At 43.7% G+C, this 17,957-nt stretch overlaps 1 protein-coding gene across 2 annotated transcripts in view; it reads left to right on the plus strand.

The window, feature by feature from the left end:
- The first annotated feature begins 536 nt into the window (after nucleotides 1–536).
- GFRA1 (GDNF family receptor alpha 1) overlaps nucleotides 537–17,957 on the plus strand; it is a 264,489-nt gene continuing 247,068 nt past the window's right edge. For both annotated transcript variants that reach the window (XM_077454931.1, XM_077454932.1), the window contains exon 1: nucleotides 537–788. In XM_077454931.1, the coding sequence (XP_077311057.1) occupies nucleotides 749–788 (40 nt within the window). In that variant the 5' untranslated portion in view covers nucleotides 537–748. The remainder of the gene's footprint in view (nucleotides 789–17,957) is intronic.

Consider the following 17,957-nt stretch of genomic DNA (forward strand, 5'->3'; position numbering starts at 1 on the left):
ACCCCTCTCTGCCTCCTTCAGATGCCAATCTGTACCCCTCTTTTCCCCCTCTGATTCCAGTCTGTACCCCTCTCTGTCCCTTCTGATGCCAGTCTGCACCCCTCTCTGCCCCCTTCTGATGCCAATCTGTAGCCCTCTTTGCCCCCTCTGATGTCAGCCTGTACCCCTCTCTGTCCCTTGTAATGCCAGTCTGTACCCCTCTCTGTCCCCATCTGGTGCTAATCTGTACCCCCTCTGTTCCTTCTGATGCCAATCTGTACCCCTCTCTGCCGCCTTCTATTGCCAGTCTGTGCCCATCTCTTTACCCTTCTGGTGCCAGTCTGTACCCCTCTCTGCTCCCTTCTGATGCCAGCCTGTGCCCCCCTCTGATGCCAGTCTGTACCCCTCTTTTCCCCCTTCTGATGTTAGTCTGTACCCTCCTCTACCAGACTGCCACCCTTCTCACCCTCTTGATGCCAGTCTTCACCCCCTCCCCTGCAGTTGCCCCGCCCCCGACCCCGCCCCCCCCGCACTCTCCGGACTCCGGGACTGGGTGCTCAGCTCGCACAGTGTACCTGGCCGGGATCGGAGGAGGTCGGTCGGTCGGAGCGGAGTGTTGGATTATCTCCCCCTGGATTGTTGTGGATAATTGCCCCGTGTGGAGTACAGATCTGGAGCTGTGTCCCCTGGATGTGCCCGATCTCTGGATGGATGTGGATGTTGTCACCCGGGAATATTATTACCAACACCGACCAGCTGAGCTGTAACCATGTTCTATGCCACCCTCTACTTTCTGCTGCCTCTAATGGGTGAGTACCCGGGGAGGGGGAGTGGTACCCACCATGTGCCAGGGAAAGGACAACTCCACTGGGACCATAGAAACTGTGCCAATGAGAGGTAACCAGTACTGGGACCGTACAGACTGTACCAGGGGAGAGGGGACCCGTACTAGGACCATACAGACTGTGCCAGGGGAAAGGGAACCGGTACTGGGACCATACAGACTGTGCCAGGGGAAAGGGGACCGGTACTGGGATCATACAGACTGTGCTGGGGGAGAGGGGACCAGTACTGGAACCATACAGACTGTGCCAGGGGAAAGGGGACCAGTACTGGGACCATACAGACTGTGCCAGGGGAGAGGGGACCGGTACTGGGACCTTACAGACTGTGCTAGGGGAGGGGAACGGTACTGGTATTTCATACAGACTGTGCTGTGGAGGGGACCGGTACTGGGACCATACAGACTGTGCTAGGGGAGGGGACCGGTACTGGTACCATACAAACTGTGCCAGGGGAGGGGGACCGATACTGGTATACCATACAGACTGTATCAGGGGAGAGGGGACCGGTACTGCTATACCATATAGACTGTGTCAGGGAAGAGGGGACTGGTACTTGGACCATACCGACTGTGCCATGGAGAAGGGAACCAGTACTAGCACCATACAGACCATATGCCAGGGGAGAGGAGAGCAGTACTGGGGCCATACAGACTGTGCCAGGGGAAAGGGGACTAGTACTAGTGTCTTACCGACTGTACCAGGATAGAGGGGACCGGTACTGGTACCATACATACAGTACTAGGGGAGAGATGACCAGTACTGGGAGCATACAGACTGCCAGGGAAAAAGGGGACCATACAGCCTGTGCCAGGGGAGATTTGATCAGTATTGGTACCATGCAGACTGTGCCAGGGGAGAAGGGAACCAGTACTGGGACCATATAGATTGTGCCGGGGAGAGGGGACCGGTACCGGCACCATACCGACTGTGCCAGGGGAGAGAGGACTTGTAGCAGTACCCCCCATGTGCCAGGGCAGGGAGGATTAGTACCATACAGACTTGGCACCAATACACGTTATACATCCCTATGTAGAGAGGTCTGTGGCACAGAGAGGAGAAAAGAAAGGTTTCAGTACCCACCATGTGTCAGGGGAGGGAGGACTGGTACCAATACCATAAAGACTGGCAGCGATCCTTGGCATCAATACACCTTATATGTAGAGATATCTGGCAGTAATACAGACTATGCCAGGGAGAAAAGAGAGGAAGGGTAGGGGTACAGTGCCAGGAGAGAGCAGACTGCCACTGATACAATGTAACCCTGTTCTACACAGTGCCAGGGACAGGCTGGGTGAATGTACCAGGGAAGATGTCTGTGTATACACCACATATCACTGTACATATCTATAGAAGGGGATATACACTGTGCCAGGGGCAGGCTGTGTGTGGGTACTGTATGTACTGTCATCTGCTGATGTGTATCACTATAGAGCTGTGCCAGGGCACCAGACTGGTACCAGTCCCTCCATTACTGGGCTGTGTGTACATAAACACTTTCCATACCAAGAGGACCCAGGACTGTTGGATACAATGTATAAAGTCTTTGGATACAGACACAATGTATACAGTAGAAGATACAATATCTATCAATATACAAAATATACGAATACAGATACAATATATAAAGTCTCTTGATTGTTAATCATTATATAAATGCAGATATAATGGATCAGTATATAAAGCCTCCTCTGCATACATATACAATGTCTCAGGGTATAGATACAATGTACAAAGTCTCCTGTAACAGATACAATGTATTAATTTACAAGTCCTTTTATATGACTACAGTTTACATAATGTATAATCTCTGGAGGATATAAATACAGGGTATTGGTGGTCTCAGGATAGACATACAATGTATTATAGTACATTGTATTAGGACATTGACATTGATAAAGGGTATCAGCACACAAAGTAGTAGGATATATAGCCTACTGTATATAAAACATTTCTAGATATGGATCCATTGTATAAAATAATAATAACGTCTCTGGATACAGACACAATGTATTAGTGAATAAAATAAAGTCTCTAAATTTGTAAACATAGCTATGTCGCTCTGGATACAGACACAGTTTTATAGTGTATAAAGTATCAAGCCACATATAATGTATTAGTGTATAAAGCTGTTGATATACAGTACTGTAGATCTAATGAATCAGCAGATAAAGTCTCTGGATACAGACACAAGGCATAGTTGTATAATTAAGTCCCTGGAAACAGATATTTTGTCAACCCTAAATGGGATACATTGTGAAGAGTATTCTCACTGAGTCAGAGGAAAAGCAGGGCAGGGAAAGGACTTTGTACATTGGGGTTGGATGGAGATGCATAGGATGTAGTGTTGTACAAAATCAGGAGATGGCAGTGACAGAGAAAGGACTTTGTATATTGTGGTTGGATGGAGTCGCATAGGATGTAGAGTTGGCAGGACAGAGAAAGGACTTTGTACACTATGGATGGATGGAGTTGCATAGGATGTAGCACTGTTCAAAGTCAGGGGACAGGCAAGACAGAGAAAAGACTTTGTGCCTTGTGGTTAAATGGAGATCCATATGATGTAGCATTGTACAAAGTCAGGGAACTGGTAGAACAAAGAAAGGACTTTGGAAATTGTGGTTGGATAGAGCTGCATAGGATGTAGCTTTGTACAGAGTCAGGGGACAAGCAGGACAGAAAAAATACTTTGCAGATTGTGGTTGGATGGAGATCCATATGATGTTGTGTTGGCAACACAGTGTTGTACAAAATCAGGGGATAGGAGTGACAGAGAAAGAACTTTGTATATTGTGGTTGGATGGAGATGCATAGGATGTAGCATTGTACAAACTCAGGGGACAAGCAGGACAGAGAAAATACTTTGTACATTGGATAGAGATCCATAGGATGTAGCATTGTACAAAGTTGGGTAACTGGCAGAACAAAGAACTTACTTTAAACATTGTGGTTGGATGGAGTTGCATAGGAGGTAGCATTGTACAGAGTCAGGGGACAAACAGGACAGGGAAAATACTTTGTACATTGTGGTTGGATGGAGATGGGGGATCTCACAGTGATCTGTATGGGGAGGATACGCTACATATAGAGAACATGTTTCTGTAGAGAGGAAACTGATCATGGATATGATGCATCTCTGCATAAAATCTATGTAAAGAAATATATATATATATATATATATATATATATATATATATATATATAGTGACTGAATATAGATGCAGTCTGTCACTATGTAGAGTGGCCGGTCATATATGTATTACATAACTGTATATTATGATATATACAACACAATGCTGTATAAAGGGGCTAAACCTAAATACAATGTATCACTGTAAATAGTGCCTGGGTATAGTTATAATATAGAAACACTCTTTACACTCTCTATGCAGAAAGTATATACACTCCTTACTCTTTATACATACAGTATATACACTCCTTACTCTTTTTATAGACAGTATATACACTCCTTATACAGTCAGTATATACACACATACTCCCTATACAGTCAATATATACACTTCTTTCGCTCTCTCTGTATAGTCAGTCTATACAATTCTTACACTCTCTATGTAGTCAATATATACTCTCTGTACACTTTCTATGCTGTGATGTGATACATTGCAACGTATTCAGTCACCTATTACTCTGCTGTCCCCTTTATCCTTGTATACTATGAGCAGAATTACACATTTCTGAATCTACTGTATAATGATAAATATGCAGTTACTCAATACAAAGTTATATTCTACCTTTCTTCACATTGTATGGATATGCCACCTGTATAAAGACCGTAAAGAGTGTATATACTGCCTGTATAGAGGATGTAAGGAGTGTATATACTTACTGTACAGTGAGGGTGTAAGGCGTATATATACTGACTGCATAGAGTGTATAAGGAGTATACAGTATATACTGACTATGTATAGATTAGCACCATATGCTGACTGATGATACACTCAGTACAGACTGTGGATGGTGCATACAGTGTACTGTATGTATATACTGTATAGTGATCAAGACATAGGATATCAGTGTATGTAGTGATTGGATGCAGAGTATCTCTTGATAAACCACTTGTAGACTTGGCAAACTCTCCAAAAATAGACCGCATTATAGACCTAAAACTCGCTATTCCTTCTACAGAACAAAGCAGAACTGCCACTGGATATTATGTATTCATATTCTGAGGATACGCCGCACTGTGTATGGAATAGATGAGAAAGAAATTTGGGATTTTATGTATGAGATCAGGATGGATTTGCAGGAAGGGGATATATATATCTATATATATATCTATCTATATATATATATATATATATATATATATATATATATATATACACTAGTTCGTGCATCATAATACCCTTAAAAATGCAAGCAGCTACAATGTGTCATAATTTTAAACAGAATATAAAGTTAAAAAAAATCGGAGGACCCTTTCACCTTCTCTTAGTTACCATTGCCTCTTACAAGCAGACATGTGAAAGGTGAAGATTTGCTATGTCAGACATAGTGTACACTGAGATGTATTGAGATCTACATCTGAAGCATCCTGTACACAGAGCCTGGAAGTGGATAAATGATAACTGCTGTGTAAACAGAATGGATACAGCAGATCCCTGGGTGAATCAAAGCACCTGGATACAATGCATTCTCAAGATTAAAGTAGATGTAAACTTTGATTTTGGTGCATTTATCATATATATATATATATATATATATATATATATATATATATATATATATATATATATATATATATATAAAGGCCGCAGATCTCCCACAGCCTTGTTGGAGCCAATTCAGGGTGACAATGCAAGGTCACAACTGGGAGATAGGGACAGAGCATTGTCATCCTGTAACAGAAAGTGTCTGAACAAGGACTTTTTTGTCAGAATATTTTAAAGAAAGCTTTGAATATGACTTCTGAAATGACATTAACATGTTAAACTTTTCTATAAGATTTTATTATTGGGTTTACATCTACATTAATCGGCTAGAAAAGCAAACAGAAGAAACTGGATATGATACATGCATGGAAATGCAGTGAATGGATGCAGAGCCGGCATACAATGTATACAGAGTGATGATGGGCATGTAATGTTAGTGTATAGTGCTAGCTAGTATAATATTACCGCCTGGGGGTCTGAGTCTGGGAGGGGCCCAGGCTCAGTATATCGTGTCTGCAGCTGTGTATATGGTAATGTTGGTAGTTGGTACATTACAATGAAAAGCATAAATTTTCATGTATGCTTATCAACACCACGTATCACTTATCCCTGACAATAACACTTAATCCCACCGCCAAACATTTGCACCCAATTCACAATCCAGGCCTAAACTTAACCCTTAGATCTTTACCTGACTTAAACTACAACTTAAAATAAACCCCCATACCCTTAGCACTTTAACAAATTGACCCCAAAAATAAAATATACTTGCCTTATTGCCCAAAAAAGTAACAGCCTCGCACAAAGAGTTACTGACACCAAAACAGCAACCCAAGCAGTGGTGGTCCAGGGTGCTGGGGTATTACTAGAACCAGTTTATAGGGTATGATTGGTTGTACCGGAGCACTATTGGGGATGTTCTTAAATGCATGCTGAGTGCCGAATACCATATTTGTTGAATTGTACTGGGGTACACTTTATAGGGTGCTATTGGTAGTAATGCAGCATTTCTGGAAATGTTTTGAAACACATGCTAAGTGCAAGTGCATTGTTGAATGCTATAGTTGATGAATACATGTTATGTGCTGAATACAGTATCTGGTGAATGATACTGGGGGTCTACTGGAACCAGTTAAGAGGGTATTATTGGTAGTAATGGAGCATTACTGGGGATGTTCTGGAATACATGTTAAGTGCTAAATACCATAGTCAGCGAATGGTACTGGGGGCTTCTGGAACCATTTTAGAAGGTATTATCAGTAATACTGCACCGTTACAGTAGTTGGTGAATGATACTCGGGGTCTACTGGAACCAGTTTATAGAGTATTATAAGTAATACTGCACCATTATTGATGATGCTCTGCAATACATGCTGAGTGCTGAATACCATAGCTGGAGAGTGGTACTGGGGGGTCTACAGGAACCAGTTTATAGAGTATTATTGGTAGTAATAAAGCATTATTGGGGATGTTCTGGGATACATGTTAAGGGCTGAATACCAATCCCATAGTTGGTGAGCAGTACTGGGGTACTATTAGAGGTGGGTTCTAGGTTATTGATGTAGTCGGTATGTAGTCATGGTACATTACTGGGGGAGTGTTGTAGCACTGGATACCAGTACCATAGTTGGTGAAATTACTGGGGTATACTGGAATCAGCTTAGAGCATTACACTGTTGTTGGAGACAGTAATCAGACCTTAGTGGTCAGAGGGTGGGGTATTACTGTAAGACACTATGGTGGAATATAGTGTTTATTGAGGAGTCAGTATGTAGAGCTTTCACAGTGTACAATACGTACTGACATACATAGACAGAGTGTAGCTCTGCATTGTGCACTTTCCTACAGCTGGAAAATCACCTTTAGGACCTGCAGAAAATGTCATGTCCTGCACACCCCCTTATGCTCCCACTATCTCATACTCCACCTAGTTGGTGACTGTGGAAGGGAATCTAGGTGCTTGGAGTCAGGCACAGAGGGTGGAATTCTTATACAGCCACACTGCACAGTGTTAGGTAGCGCTCAATGGAAGAGCTGCTGGGCTATAGATGAGTTCTGAAGAGGATTATCCAGCTCTCAGTATGGGGGGCAGCAATATAATTGTGTACTCTCTCAGGGAAAGGCTACTGAGAAGTGACAAAAGAATAGGAGGTGAGGGTCTGTAAATTTCCTACCCCACAAAGGGGGTTGGACGCTGTGTGGAAGAAGACCACACTATATCCCCAGCACCATTTGGAATTTCCACTTTGGTCTGATGACTTCCAGACCCTAAAAGTTGTTTGGCTTGTTTTGGACCAAGTGTGACCAAACATATTGACTCAAGTACCCAAAATCACAAAGCCTTTCCTTAGGAGCAATATGGGAAACACATTCATGAGTATAATGCCATGTACACACAGCTGGACTTTTCGACAGAAAAGGTCAGACGGCGTGAATCCGTCTGGCAATTCGACCGTGTGTGGGCTTCATCAGACCTTTTTGCTGTCGAAACATCAGACAGAATTTAGATTTAGAACATGTTTCAAATATTTCCGAAAGGACTCGAGTCCGGTCGAAAAATCAGTATGTCTGTATGCTAGTCCAACGGATGAAAACTGACGCTAGGGCAGCTATTGGCTACTGGCTATGAACTTCCTTATTCTAGTCCGGTCGTACGTCATCACGGTCAAATCTGTCGGACTTTGGTTTGCTTGTGTGTAGACAAGTCCATCAAAGTCCGACGAAATTCAGTCCGTCAAAGTCCGGTCTTGTGTACACAGCATTACAGGGACAAGATCCACCTCCCCATTCATTAGATGTGAACTACTTCAGCAGCAAAGGGATTTCAGGTAAGGCCTCCTGCTGAAGCACCCAAGGTGGCCTCCTCCTCTTCCTAACCCTTGGTTCATCCCTTGTCAGAGGAATTACTAGGGGTAGGATTGATGGTTTTGTGGGGAGTCTAGAGCAGTAAGAACAGTCGTATACTATTAAATCTTACTAGTTAAGTGCCATATGGCTGTAGGCTTTATACAGCTACAGTATATTTTACAGGACGTGGTATGCCCAAATGACATGACTTACTAATTGTTAAATTTCTATGGACTTTGTGGGTCTTTAAGCCTTATGAGCTCTTACTGTGAAGTGTGGATACACGCATCTTCCTTTTGAGATTTCCTTGACAATAACATTCTGCTGTAATATGGCCAGTGATCACCAGGGGTCACTATAATCCATAGCAATGCCCCAGGATATGAAATGCCTGGTATGGACATAGGACAGAGCATGGACCTGTGTGCATGGCATGTGTCTGTATCAGAACTGATTTTATCCCTATTCAAGAGTAATGCCCTGTACACACGGTCAGACATTCCGACAACAAAATCCATCTGATTTTTTCCGACGGATTTTGTGCCAAACTTGTCTTGCATACACATGGTGGACAAAGTTGTCGGAAAATCTGATTGTTCTTAATGAGGTGACCTACAAAACGGACGTCGGCACTATAAACGGGCCAGTAGCCAATAGCTGTGGTCTCTTAATTTATTTTGAGCATGCGTGGCACTTTGTCCGTCGGAATTGTCAACACGCGATCGGAATTTAAACGAACGGATTTTGTTGTCGGAAAATTTTAGATCCAGCTCCGATGGAGCCCACACACGATCGGATTTTCCGACAACACGATCCGATCATACATTTTCTGTCCGAAAGTTCCGACCGTGTATACAGGGCATTAGACAAATGCAGCCTATAGTGCTATAGGAGATCAGGGGTACCTGTGAATGATCCCAAACTTATCTCAAATGCAAATCATCCACTCCTAAAAGCATGCAGTCATAGTCCATCCACACAGGACTTGAGTCAAAAACAATACTGATGTGTGATTTTGAGGTGACAGGTGAACTAAGTCTCTGACATATAAGGGGGTGACAGGTGAACAATCCTCTGACACATGGGGGGGGGGGGGGTAGTGACAGTTGAGTGAGTCTTTGACATACAGGGGAGTAAGGGGGTGAACCAATTCTCTGACATACAAGGGGGGGGGTGCAGGTGAACAATCCTTTGACATACAGGGGATGATAGGAGAACAATCCTCTGTCATACAGGGCGTGACAGGTGAACGATCCTCTGACATATAAGGGGGTGACAGGTGAATGATCCTCTGACATATAAGGGGGTGGCAGGTGAATGATCCTCTAACATACAGGGGGTGACAGGTGAACATTTGTCTGACATACAGGGGATGACAGGTGAATTATCCTTTAGCATACAGGGGATGACAGGTGAATGATCCTCTGACATACAAGGGGGCGACAGTTAAACCATCCTCTGACATACAAGGGGGTGACAGGTGAACAATCCTGTGACATATAAGGGGTGACAGTTGAACAATTCTGTGACATATAAGGGGGTGACAGGTGAACGATCCTCTGACGTATAAGGAGGTGATAGGTGAACTAAATTCTGACATACAGGGGATGACAGGTGAACCATCCTCTGGCATAGGGGGGCGACAGGGTAATGATCCTCCGACATACAAGGGGGTGACAGGTGAACTATCCTCTGACATATAATGGGGTAGTAGGTGAACCATCCTCTGACATACAGGGGTTGACAGGTGAACCATCTTCTGATATACAAGGGGTGACAGGTGAATGATCCTCCGACATACACGGGGTGACAGGTGAATGATCCTCCGACATACACGGGGTGACAGGTGAACGATCCTCCGACAAACACGGGGTGACAGGTGAACGATCCTCTGACATACACGGGGTGACAGGTGAACAATCCTCTGACATACAAGGGGTGACAGGTGAATGATCCTCTGACATACAAGGTGTGACAGGTGAATGATCCTCTGACATACACAGGGGTGACAGGTGAAAGATCCTCTGACATACAGGGGTTGACAGGTGAACCATCTTCTGATATACAAGGGGTGACAGGTGAACGATCCTCCGACATACACGGGGTGACAGGGGAACGATCCTCTGACATACAGGGGGTGACAGGTGAACGATCCTCCGACAAACACGGGGTGACAGGTGAACGATCCTCCGACATACACGGGGTGACAGGTGAACGATCCTCTGACATACACGGGTGACAGGTGAACGATCCTCCGACAAACACGGGGTGACAGGTGAACGATCCTCCGACATACACGGGGTGACAGGTGAACAATCCTCTGACATACAAGGGGTGACAGGTGAATGATCCTCTGACATACAAGGGGTGACAGGTGAATGATCCTCTGACATACACAGGGGTGACAGATGAACAATCCTCTGACATACAAGGGGTGACAGGTGAATGATCCTCTGACATACAAGGGGTGACAGGTGAATGATCCTCTGACATACACAGGGGTGACAGGTGAAAGATCCTCTGACATACAAGGGGTGACAGGTGAGCCATCCTCTGACATACACAGGGGTGACAGGTGAATGATCCTCTGACATACAAGGGGGCGACAGTTGAACCATCCTCTGACATACAAGGGGGTGACAGGTGAACAATCCTATGACATATAAGGGGTGACAGTTGAACAATTCTGTGACATATAATGGGGTGACAGGTGAACAATCCTCTGACGTATAAGGAGGTGATAGGTGAACTAAATTCTGACATACAGGGGATGACAGGTGAACCATCCTCTGGCATAGGGGGGCGACAGGGTAATGATCCTCTGACATACAAGGGGGTGACAGGTGAACTATCCTCTGACATATAATGGGGTAGTAGGTGAACCATCCTCTGACATACAGGGGTTGACAGGTGAACCATCTTCTGATATACAAGGTGTGACAGGTGAACGATCCTCCGACATACACGGGGTGACAGGTGAACGATCCTCTGACATACACGGGGTGACAGGTGAACGATCCTCCGACAAACACGGGGTAACAGGTGAACGATCCTCCGACATACACGGGGTGACAGGTGAACAATCCTCTGACATACAAGGGGTGACAGGTGAATGATCCTCTGACATACAAGGGGTGACAGGTGAATGATCCTCTGACATACACAGGAGTGACAGGTGAAAGATCCTCTGACATACAAGGGGTGACAGGTGAGCCATCCTCTGACATACACAGGGGTGACAGGTGAATGATCCTCTGACATACAAGGGGGCGACAGTTGAACCATCCTCTGACATACAAGGGGGTGACAGGTGAACAATCCTATGACATATAAGGGGTGACAGTTGAACAATTCTGTGACATATAAGGGGGTGACAGGTGAACGATCCTCTGACATATAAGGAGGTGATAGGTGAACTAAATTCTGACATACAGGGGATGACAGGTGAACCATCCTCTGGCATAGGGGGGCGACAGGGTAATGATCCTCTGACATACAAGGGGGTGACAGGTGAACTATCCTCTGACATATAATGGGGTAGTAGGTGAACCATCCTCTGACATACAGGGGTTGACAGGTGAACCATCTTCTGATATACAAGTGGTGACAGGTGAACGATCCTCCGACATACACGGGGTGACAGGTGAACGATCCTCTGACATACACGGGGGTGACAGGTGAACGATCCTCCGACAAACACGGGGTGACAGGTGAATGATCCTCTGACATACACAGGGGTGACAGGTGAAAGATCCTCTGACATACAAGGGGTGACAGGTGAGCCATCCTCTGACATACACAGGGGTGACAGGTGAATGATCCTCTGACATACAAGGGGGTGACAGGTGAACCATCCTCTGACTTACACGGGGTGACAGGTGAACAAACCTCTGATATAAAGGGAGTGATAGATGAAAAGATTTTGGCATACTGACCTCTTTGCAGAAATGGACAGATGACAGGGGTCATCGGACCTAATTAGTTACAGATAATACCTGACTTTATTTGAATTAAGCTCCTGTCCTCACAAAAAAAGGGCCTGACTGGTTCCTGAACTCTGTACATATTTCTGGTAGAGATGAGAGCATCACATGAAATGGTGAATTGAACAAAACTGATCTTGTCCATCAAATCACAGTATTCCTCTCCTGTGTATGTGTCGGTAAACTGGATGGATGTGGAGAGGATGACACAATCCCTGAACATGGCCGGGTCCCTCCAATTCTCTGGACAGTGAAGGGGATGTTTGTGGAAAGTCCATAGTGAATCTGAGGGAATGATATTATAATCAGGACGCAGAGAACATTCCCAATGGGCAGAATCTGAACCGAAATTACCTGATAAATATTCATCTTCTCAGTGTACAGTTTAATAGTTATCCTAGAAGGCACATTTATCTTTTTATGTGAGGAAGTCGGTCAGGCCAGGCGCTGCGTGTTCAGCATTGGACTGAGAAGTGCCGGAGGGAAGGATCGCAATGATGAATTATTTACCAAATCTAAAATGTAGTAATCCCGATCCAGGACAGGCAGTAGTGGCAGTCATTGCAATTTATGATTTGTGTCCTTATTACTGTAGATTCTGCCAGTAGATCCAATGATTATGACCCATCCTCAGCAGGGTGACAATCAGGGCTGGACCTAGGGTGGTGGGGGCCCCTGGGCTTGAGTCACTTTCTGGCACTACCTTCTATACATTATCGGATTTATCAGCGTACGCACCGGCGTATAACACGCACTCGAAGTTTAGGAAGGGATTTTAAGGAAAAAAACTTTTAGGAGGGAAGTTTAAGGAAAAAAACTTAAATGCCCATCAATGCACCCTTATCAGTGTCCATCTGCACCCTTGTCCAGTGTCATTGCAGCCTTGTCAGTGTAGCCTTGTCATTTGCAGCCTTGCCCCAGTGTCATTTGCAGCCTTGTCATTTGCAGCCTTGTCATTTGTAGCCTTGTCATTGCAGTCTTGAAGTTTAAAAATGGCGCCGCCGAAATACAGAGTCCTGTTTATCTTGGTGGCTCTCGGGTCCTCTCTTTGGCTCTCGGGTCCTGTCGCAGTCCTAAACGGAGCAGAGAGTAGCCGAGTGTACTCAGCTTGGCTCACGGTCACACCCAGTGCCTGTGTTAAGTCCATCATAGGGCGTGACTGTGAGTGGAGCCGAGCCGAGTACACTCGGCTATGTATCTCGGCGGGGGGGCCCCCTATTTGGCGGGGGCCCATGGGCTTGAGCCCAGTCAAGCCCAATGGTAAGTCCTGCCCTGGTGACAATGCTTCTCCTTCTACAGTAAAATTCCTGCAGAGTTGTCACCCGTGGACTCAAAGTTTTAGGTAGACTACTTTAAAGTAACATTAACCACTTCACATCTAGGCCAATTCAGACATTTCTCTCCTACATGTAAAATGTATCTTTTTATTTTTTTGCTAGAAAATGACATAGAACCCCCAAACATTATATATGTTTTTTTAGCAAAGACCCTAGAGAATACAATGGCGGTCATTGCAACTTTTTATCTATATATTTATATATTTGCGCAGCAATTTTTCGAACACATAAAAAAAAAAAACAGTTTCATGCTTTAAAAAAAAAAAAAAACATTAAAGGTAGCCCATTTTTTTGCGCTGAGTAAATAGATACCCAACATGTCACTCTTCAAAATTGCACACGCTCGTGGAATGGCGCCAAACTTCGGTACGTAAAAATCCCCATAGGGAACGCTTTCAATTTCTTTTACTGGTTACATATTTTGAGTTGCAGAGGAGATCTAGGTCTGGAATTATTGCTCTAACGTTCTCAGCGATACCTCAAATGTGTGGTTTAAACACCATTTTCATATGTGGGCAGGACTTACGTATGTGTTCGCTTCTGTGTGTGAGCACACGGAGACAGAGGCTCTTTTCATTTATTTTTTTATTGTTAATTTTATTTTTATTTTTTTAATTTTGACAAAATATTTTCTTTTTTTATCACTTTTATTCCTATTACAAGAAATGCAAATATCCCTTGTAATAGGAATATGGCATGATCGGACCTCTTTACAGTGAGATATGGGGTCAATAAGACCCCACATCTCACCTCTAGGCTGGGAAGCCTGAAATAAAAAATAAAAAAATTAATGATCTTGGCTTCCCAGCTGAGGCGCCGCCATTCATTTGAATGCAGAGGCCTGGCGTGACCTCATAACATTGCCCCCGGCCCAATCATAGAGATTCCGGCGACCATCTGGTCCGCCGGAAATCTCTATGATCACCATCCAGGGCCGGCGGATCCTGACTCCTACTCACGGATGGAAGCTGTGAGTCGGTAGAAGCACCAGAGGGTGGTCCCCTCCTGCCACCTGTAAGACCGATCAAGGGCAGAACAGCCGCTATGATCATCGTTATGGTGTAGGGAATCGCCGGCACTAAAATAAGATATCTGATGTCTGTAGCTGCAGGTATCATTCAGATATACCCCCGCAAAGTCAAGGACATCCCTGGACGTACCTTGGGCAAGAAGTTAAACAATATTCTTATTCTCTAATAATAATCCATACACATCAATTACTTAATGGCCCTATAATCTATTCTTATTGTGTTTGTTTTCTTCATGTAACAATCTCAGTGAGCCCTCAAACCTTTCCTTTTCCCACTTGCGTTCATTTGTTTGGAACAAGCAGTTTTGGTCATGTACATTGCTCTATGCACACTACAAATCCCATAGTGCCTAGTCCATCTCAGTCATGTTCCTACCTAGAGTGGACCATGGGGAAGGAACGTAGCCACCCGCTAACAGGAAGTCAGATCAGAGCAGCAAAAAAAAGGAATTTGGAGGATTTGGAGAAGGATGAGAACAATAGTTTGTCCCAACCCCTGTAATGCCACGTACACACGACCGGACTTTCCGACAAACTAGGTCCGACGGCCTTCCCGACTGACTTTCGGCAGAGTTCCGATGGACTTTCTGAGCGAACGGACTTGCCCCCACATGAATTGACTAAGTCCGTTCGAAAGTCCATTCCTTTTGAACGTGATGACATAAGAAGGGACTAAAAAAAGGGAAGTTCAATAGCCAGTAGCCAAAAGCTTCCCTTGCGTTGTATTTGGTCCGTTGGACCAGCATACAGACGAATGGTTTTCCCGATAGGAATTGAGTCCATCGGGCAGATTTTAAGCATGTTCTATTTCTAGGTCCGTCTGATTTTTTATGTGAAAAACAATCGGATTAGCCCACACACGATCGGATTGTCTGATGGACTGATTCCATCGGACCTAATCTGCTGGAAAGTCCGGTTGTATGTAGGCGGCATAATTTTAATTTTTTTCCAGACAGCTTGGCCTGCATGTAAATGTAGGGAAAAATATTAAATAATGCGAAAAAATATAATAAAATATTTAAATATCATAATAATTAAATATGCTGAATAAAAAAAAAAAATATATATATATATATATATATATATATATATATATATATATATATATATTATAAACAGTGTGTATTAGCCTCATACAGCTACCAGAATACAATATTTTGATTATAGTGACCCCCTGAAACAAATTTATGATCAAGAGGTTTAGCTCAGCTGCAGTTTTGCTTTCATAAATATTGAGACTCAACCGAAAATAATAAAACCACAACAAAAATGATGGTTCTAGTATGCAGGGCCGGGACAAGGAGAGGGCTGGAGGGGCAGCTGCCTTGAGCTATTTGATTCACTGTAGGGATGGGGGAGGGGGGGGGGGCACCTTCCTTTTGTTACAAGGCTGGGCAGTTTGGCATTTTTGCCCTGGGCACTGGATGACCTTGTCCCAGAACTGATAGTATGGAGTGCCAAAATAACCCCTAAGACATTAAATTACTTTTCTGACATATTATCACCCCTTTTAATAATTTTTATTACTAATATCAGCTATTTTGTGATGACAAATATATGCCCCTTCTCTTCTATAATTTGCAGACTTTGTATTATTAGATTGTACAGATTGCAGAGTTGTTCTATATAATCCAGGTGACACATGTATAAAAGGTGTTTCTGATCCATCAGCTAGAGGGCACTACAGCCTCTGCCATCCACAGCCAGGGAAAATCGCAGAGGTACGTAGTATACAGGTCAGGCATTGTGCGGACTCAGCGATGGATCTGTCTAGGGAACCAATAGCATACTTCTGTATAGATCTATTATTTTCCTATATGTGGAGTGTTTCAATTCTGAATGCAATGTTGCTGGAAGCTTTCCTTTAAAGGCCTGGCTGTCCCCATTCATCATACAGATCCATTCTCCAGCACTTATAGAGGGATAATGTAATGCTGCTGGAAGCTTTCCTTTAAAGTGAACCTTTGACTATAGAAACTCAGTACTGCCTTTACTAAGCTTTGCTGAAAATGTTCATAATGAAATTCCTTAAAGTAGTATTAAACTGTCAGCATTTATTTTTTTAATAAAATAAACATTCCCCAGTAAACTGGTAAACTTTTTCACTTGGCAGTTTACAAGTTTCAATGCTGTTGGCTCCTGTTTTCTCAGTCCTGCTTCCCCAAACTTCCAGTCTTCACATGAAAGAGTTAACAGTGGACAGTGCAGTCTCCAGCCAGTCTTTTAGTTTGGAGAAGGGGAGGGATCAGGAGAGTGCCTTCCCATCATAGGCTTTGGGACTGTGTGTGGGGCTCATGCAGCAATCGCATGTAAATGATTGGCCCTGGCAGCAAGCAGTCTGCGTCCAGGGCCGATCACTCACTTGTCTTCACTGCTTGAGCGATTAAATGTGTGTGTGTTTTTTTTCTGCTGAAAAACTGCTGCCAGGAAGAAAGGCATGTAGTAGAGATGGCAAAACACCCAGCGTGCATGAAGGGGGGGAGCAGTGCTGGATTTATAAGGGGGCAAAAGGGTCAATTGCCCCTGACAGAAGGGGGGCCCCCTCTATACAAAAATAATATTAAACAAATATATAAAATAAAGAAAAAATAATAATAATATAAATTTTATAATAATAAAAAAAATCCTTTACATTATTAAATGTATGTTGGGAATAACAATATAATAATAATAGTTTGCCTGCCATCCTCTGTAAAAGGTTTCGCTCTGAATCTGTATATTTTATTGTTTTTAAAAACAAATTTTGTCATCTCATAGAGCACTCGGAAAACACCTGGGCGTTTTAAATCAAAGCGCTCTGCCAAAGTGACAAATCTCACAATGCGAATTTCAGAAGCCATTTATTTTAATGGCAGCTAAAAATACAGTGCGGTTCTGCCGCGCGAAGAACCGCGCTGCAATTGCAACAAACCGCATTGCGCGAAGCTTGTCACCCGAAACGAGCTCCTGATCCTTTTTTTCGGACGACAAGCTTCACGCAGTGCAGTTTGCTGCGACTGCAGAAAGATTTATCTTGCGACAGCCATGGCAGAACCACACCACGTTTTTAGGCACAGTTAAAATGAATGCAATTTGTGCAATTTGTCATTTTAACAAGTGTTTTGAAATTGAGGGCAGAATCATAGCGATTTTGTTTGCGATTCAAATTGCACAGGTGTGAAAGCAGCCTTGTGCTCCTAAAGTGATACTAAAGTCTCTATATTTTATTGTTTCAAAATAACAAACATGTTATACTTACCTGCCCTGTACAGTTGGTTTTGTACAGA

The sequence above is a fragment of the Lithobates pipiens genome, unplaced genomic scaffold, assembly GCF_037356315.1.
Source record: "Lithobates pipiens isolate NorthernLeopardFrog02 unplaced genomic scaffold, aLitPip1_a1.2 Scaffold_25, whole genome shotgun sequence".
In the NCBI taxonomy this organism is placed as follows: Eukaryota; Metazoa; Chordata; class Amphibia; order Anura; family Ranidae; genus Lithobates; species Lithobates pipiens.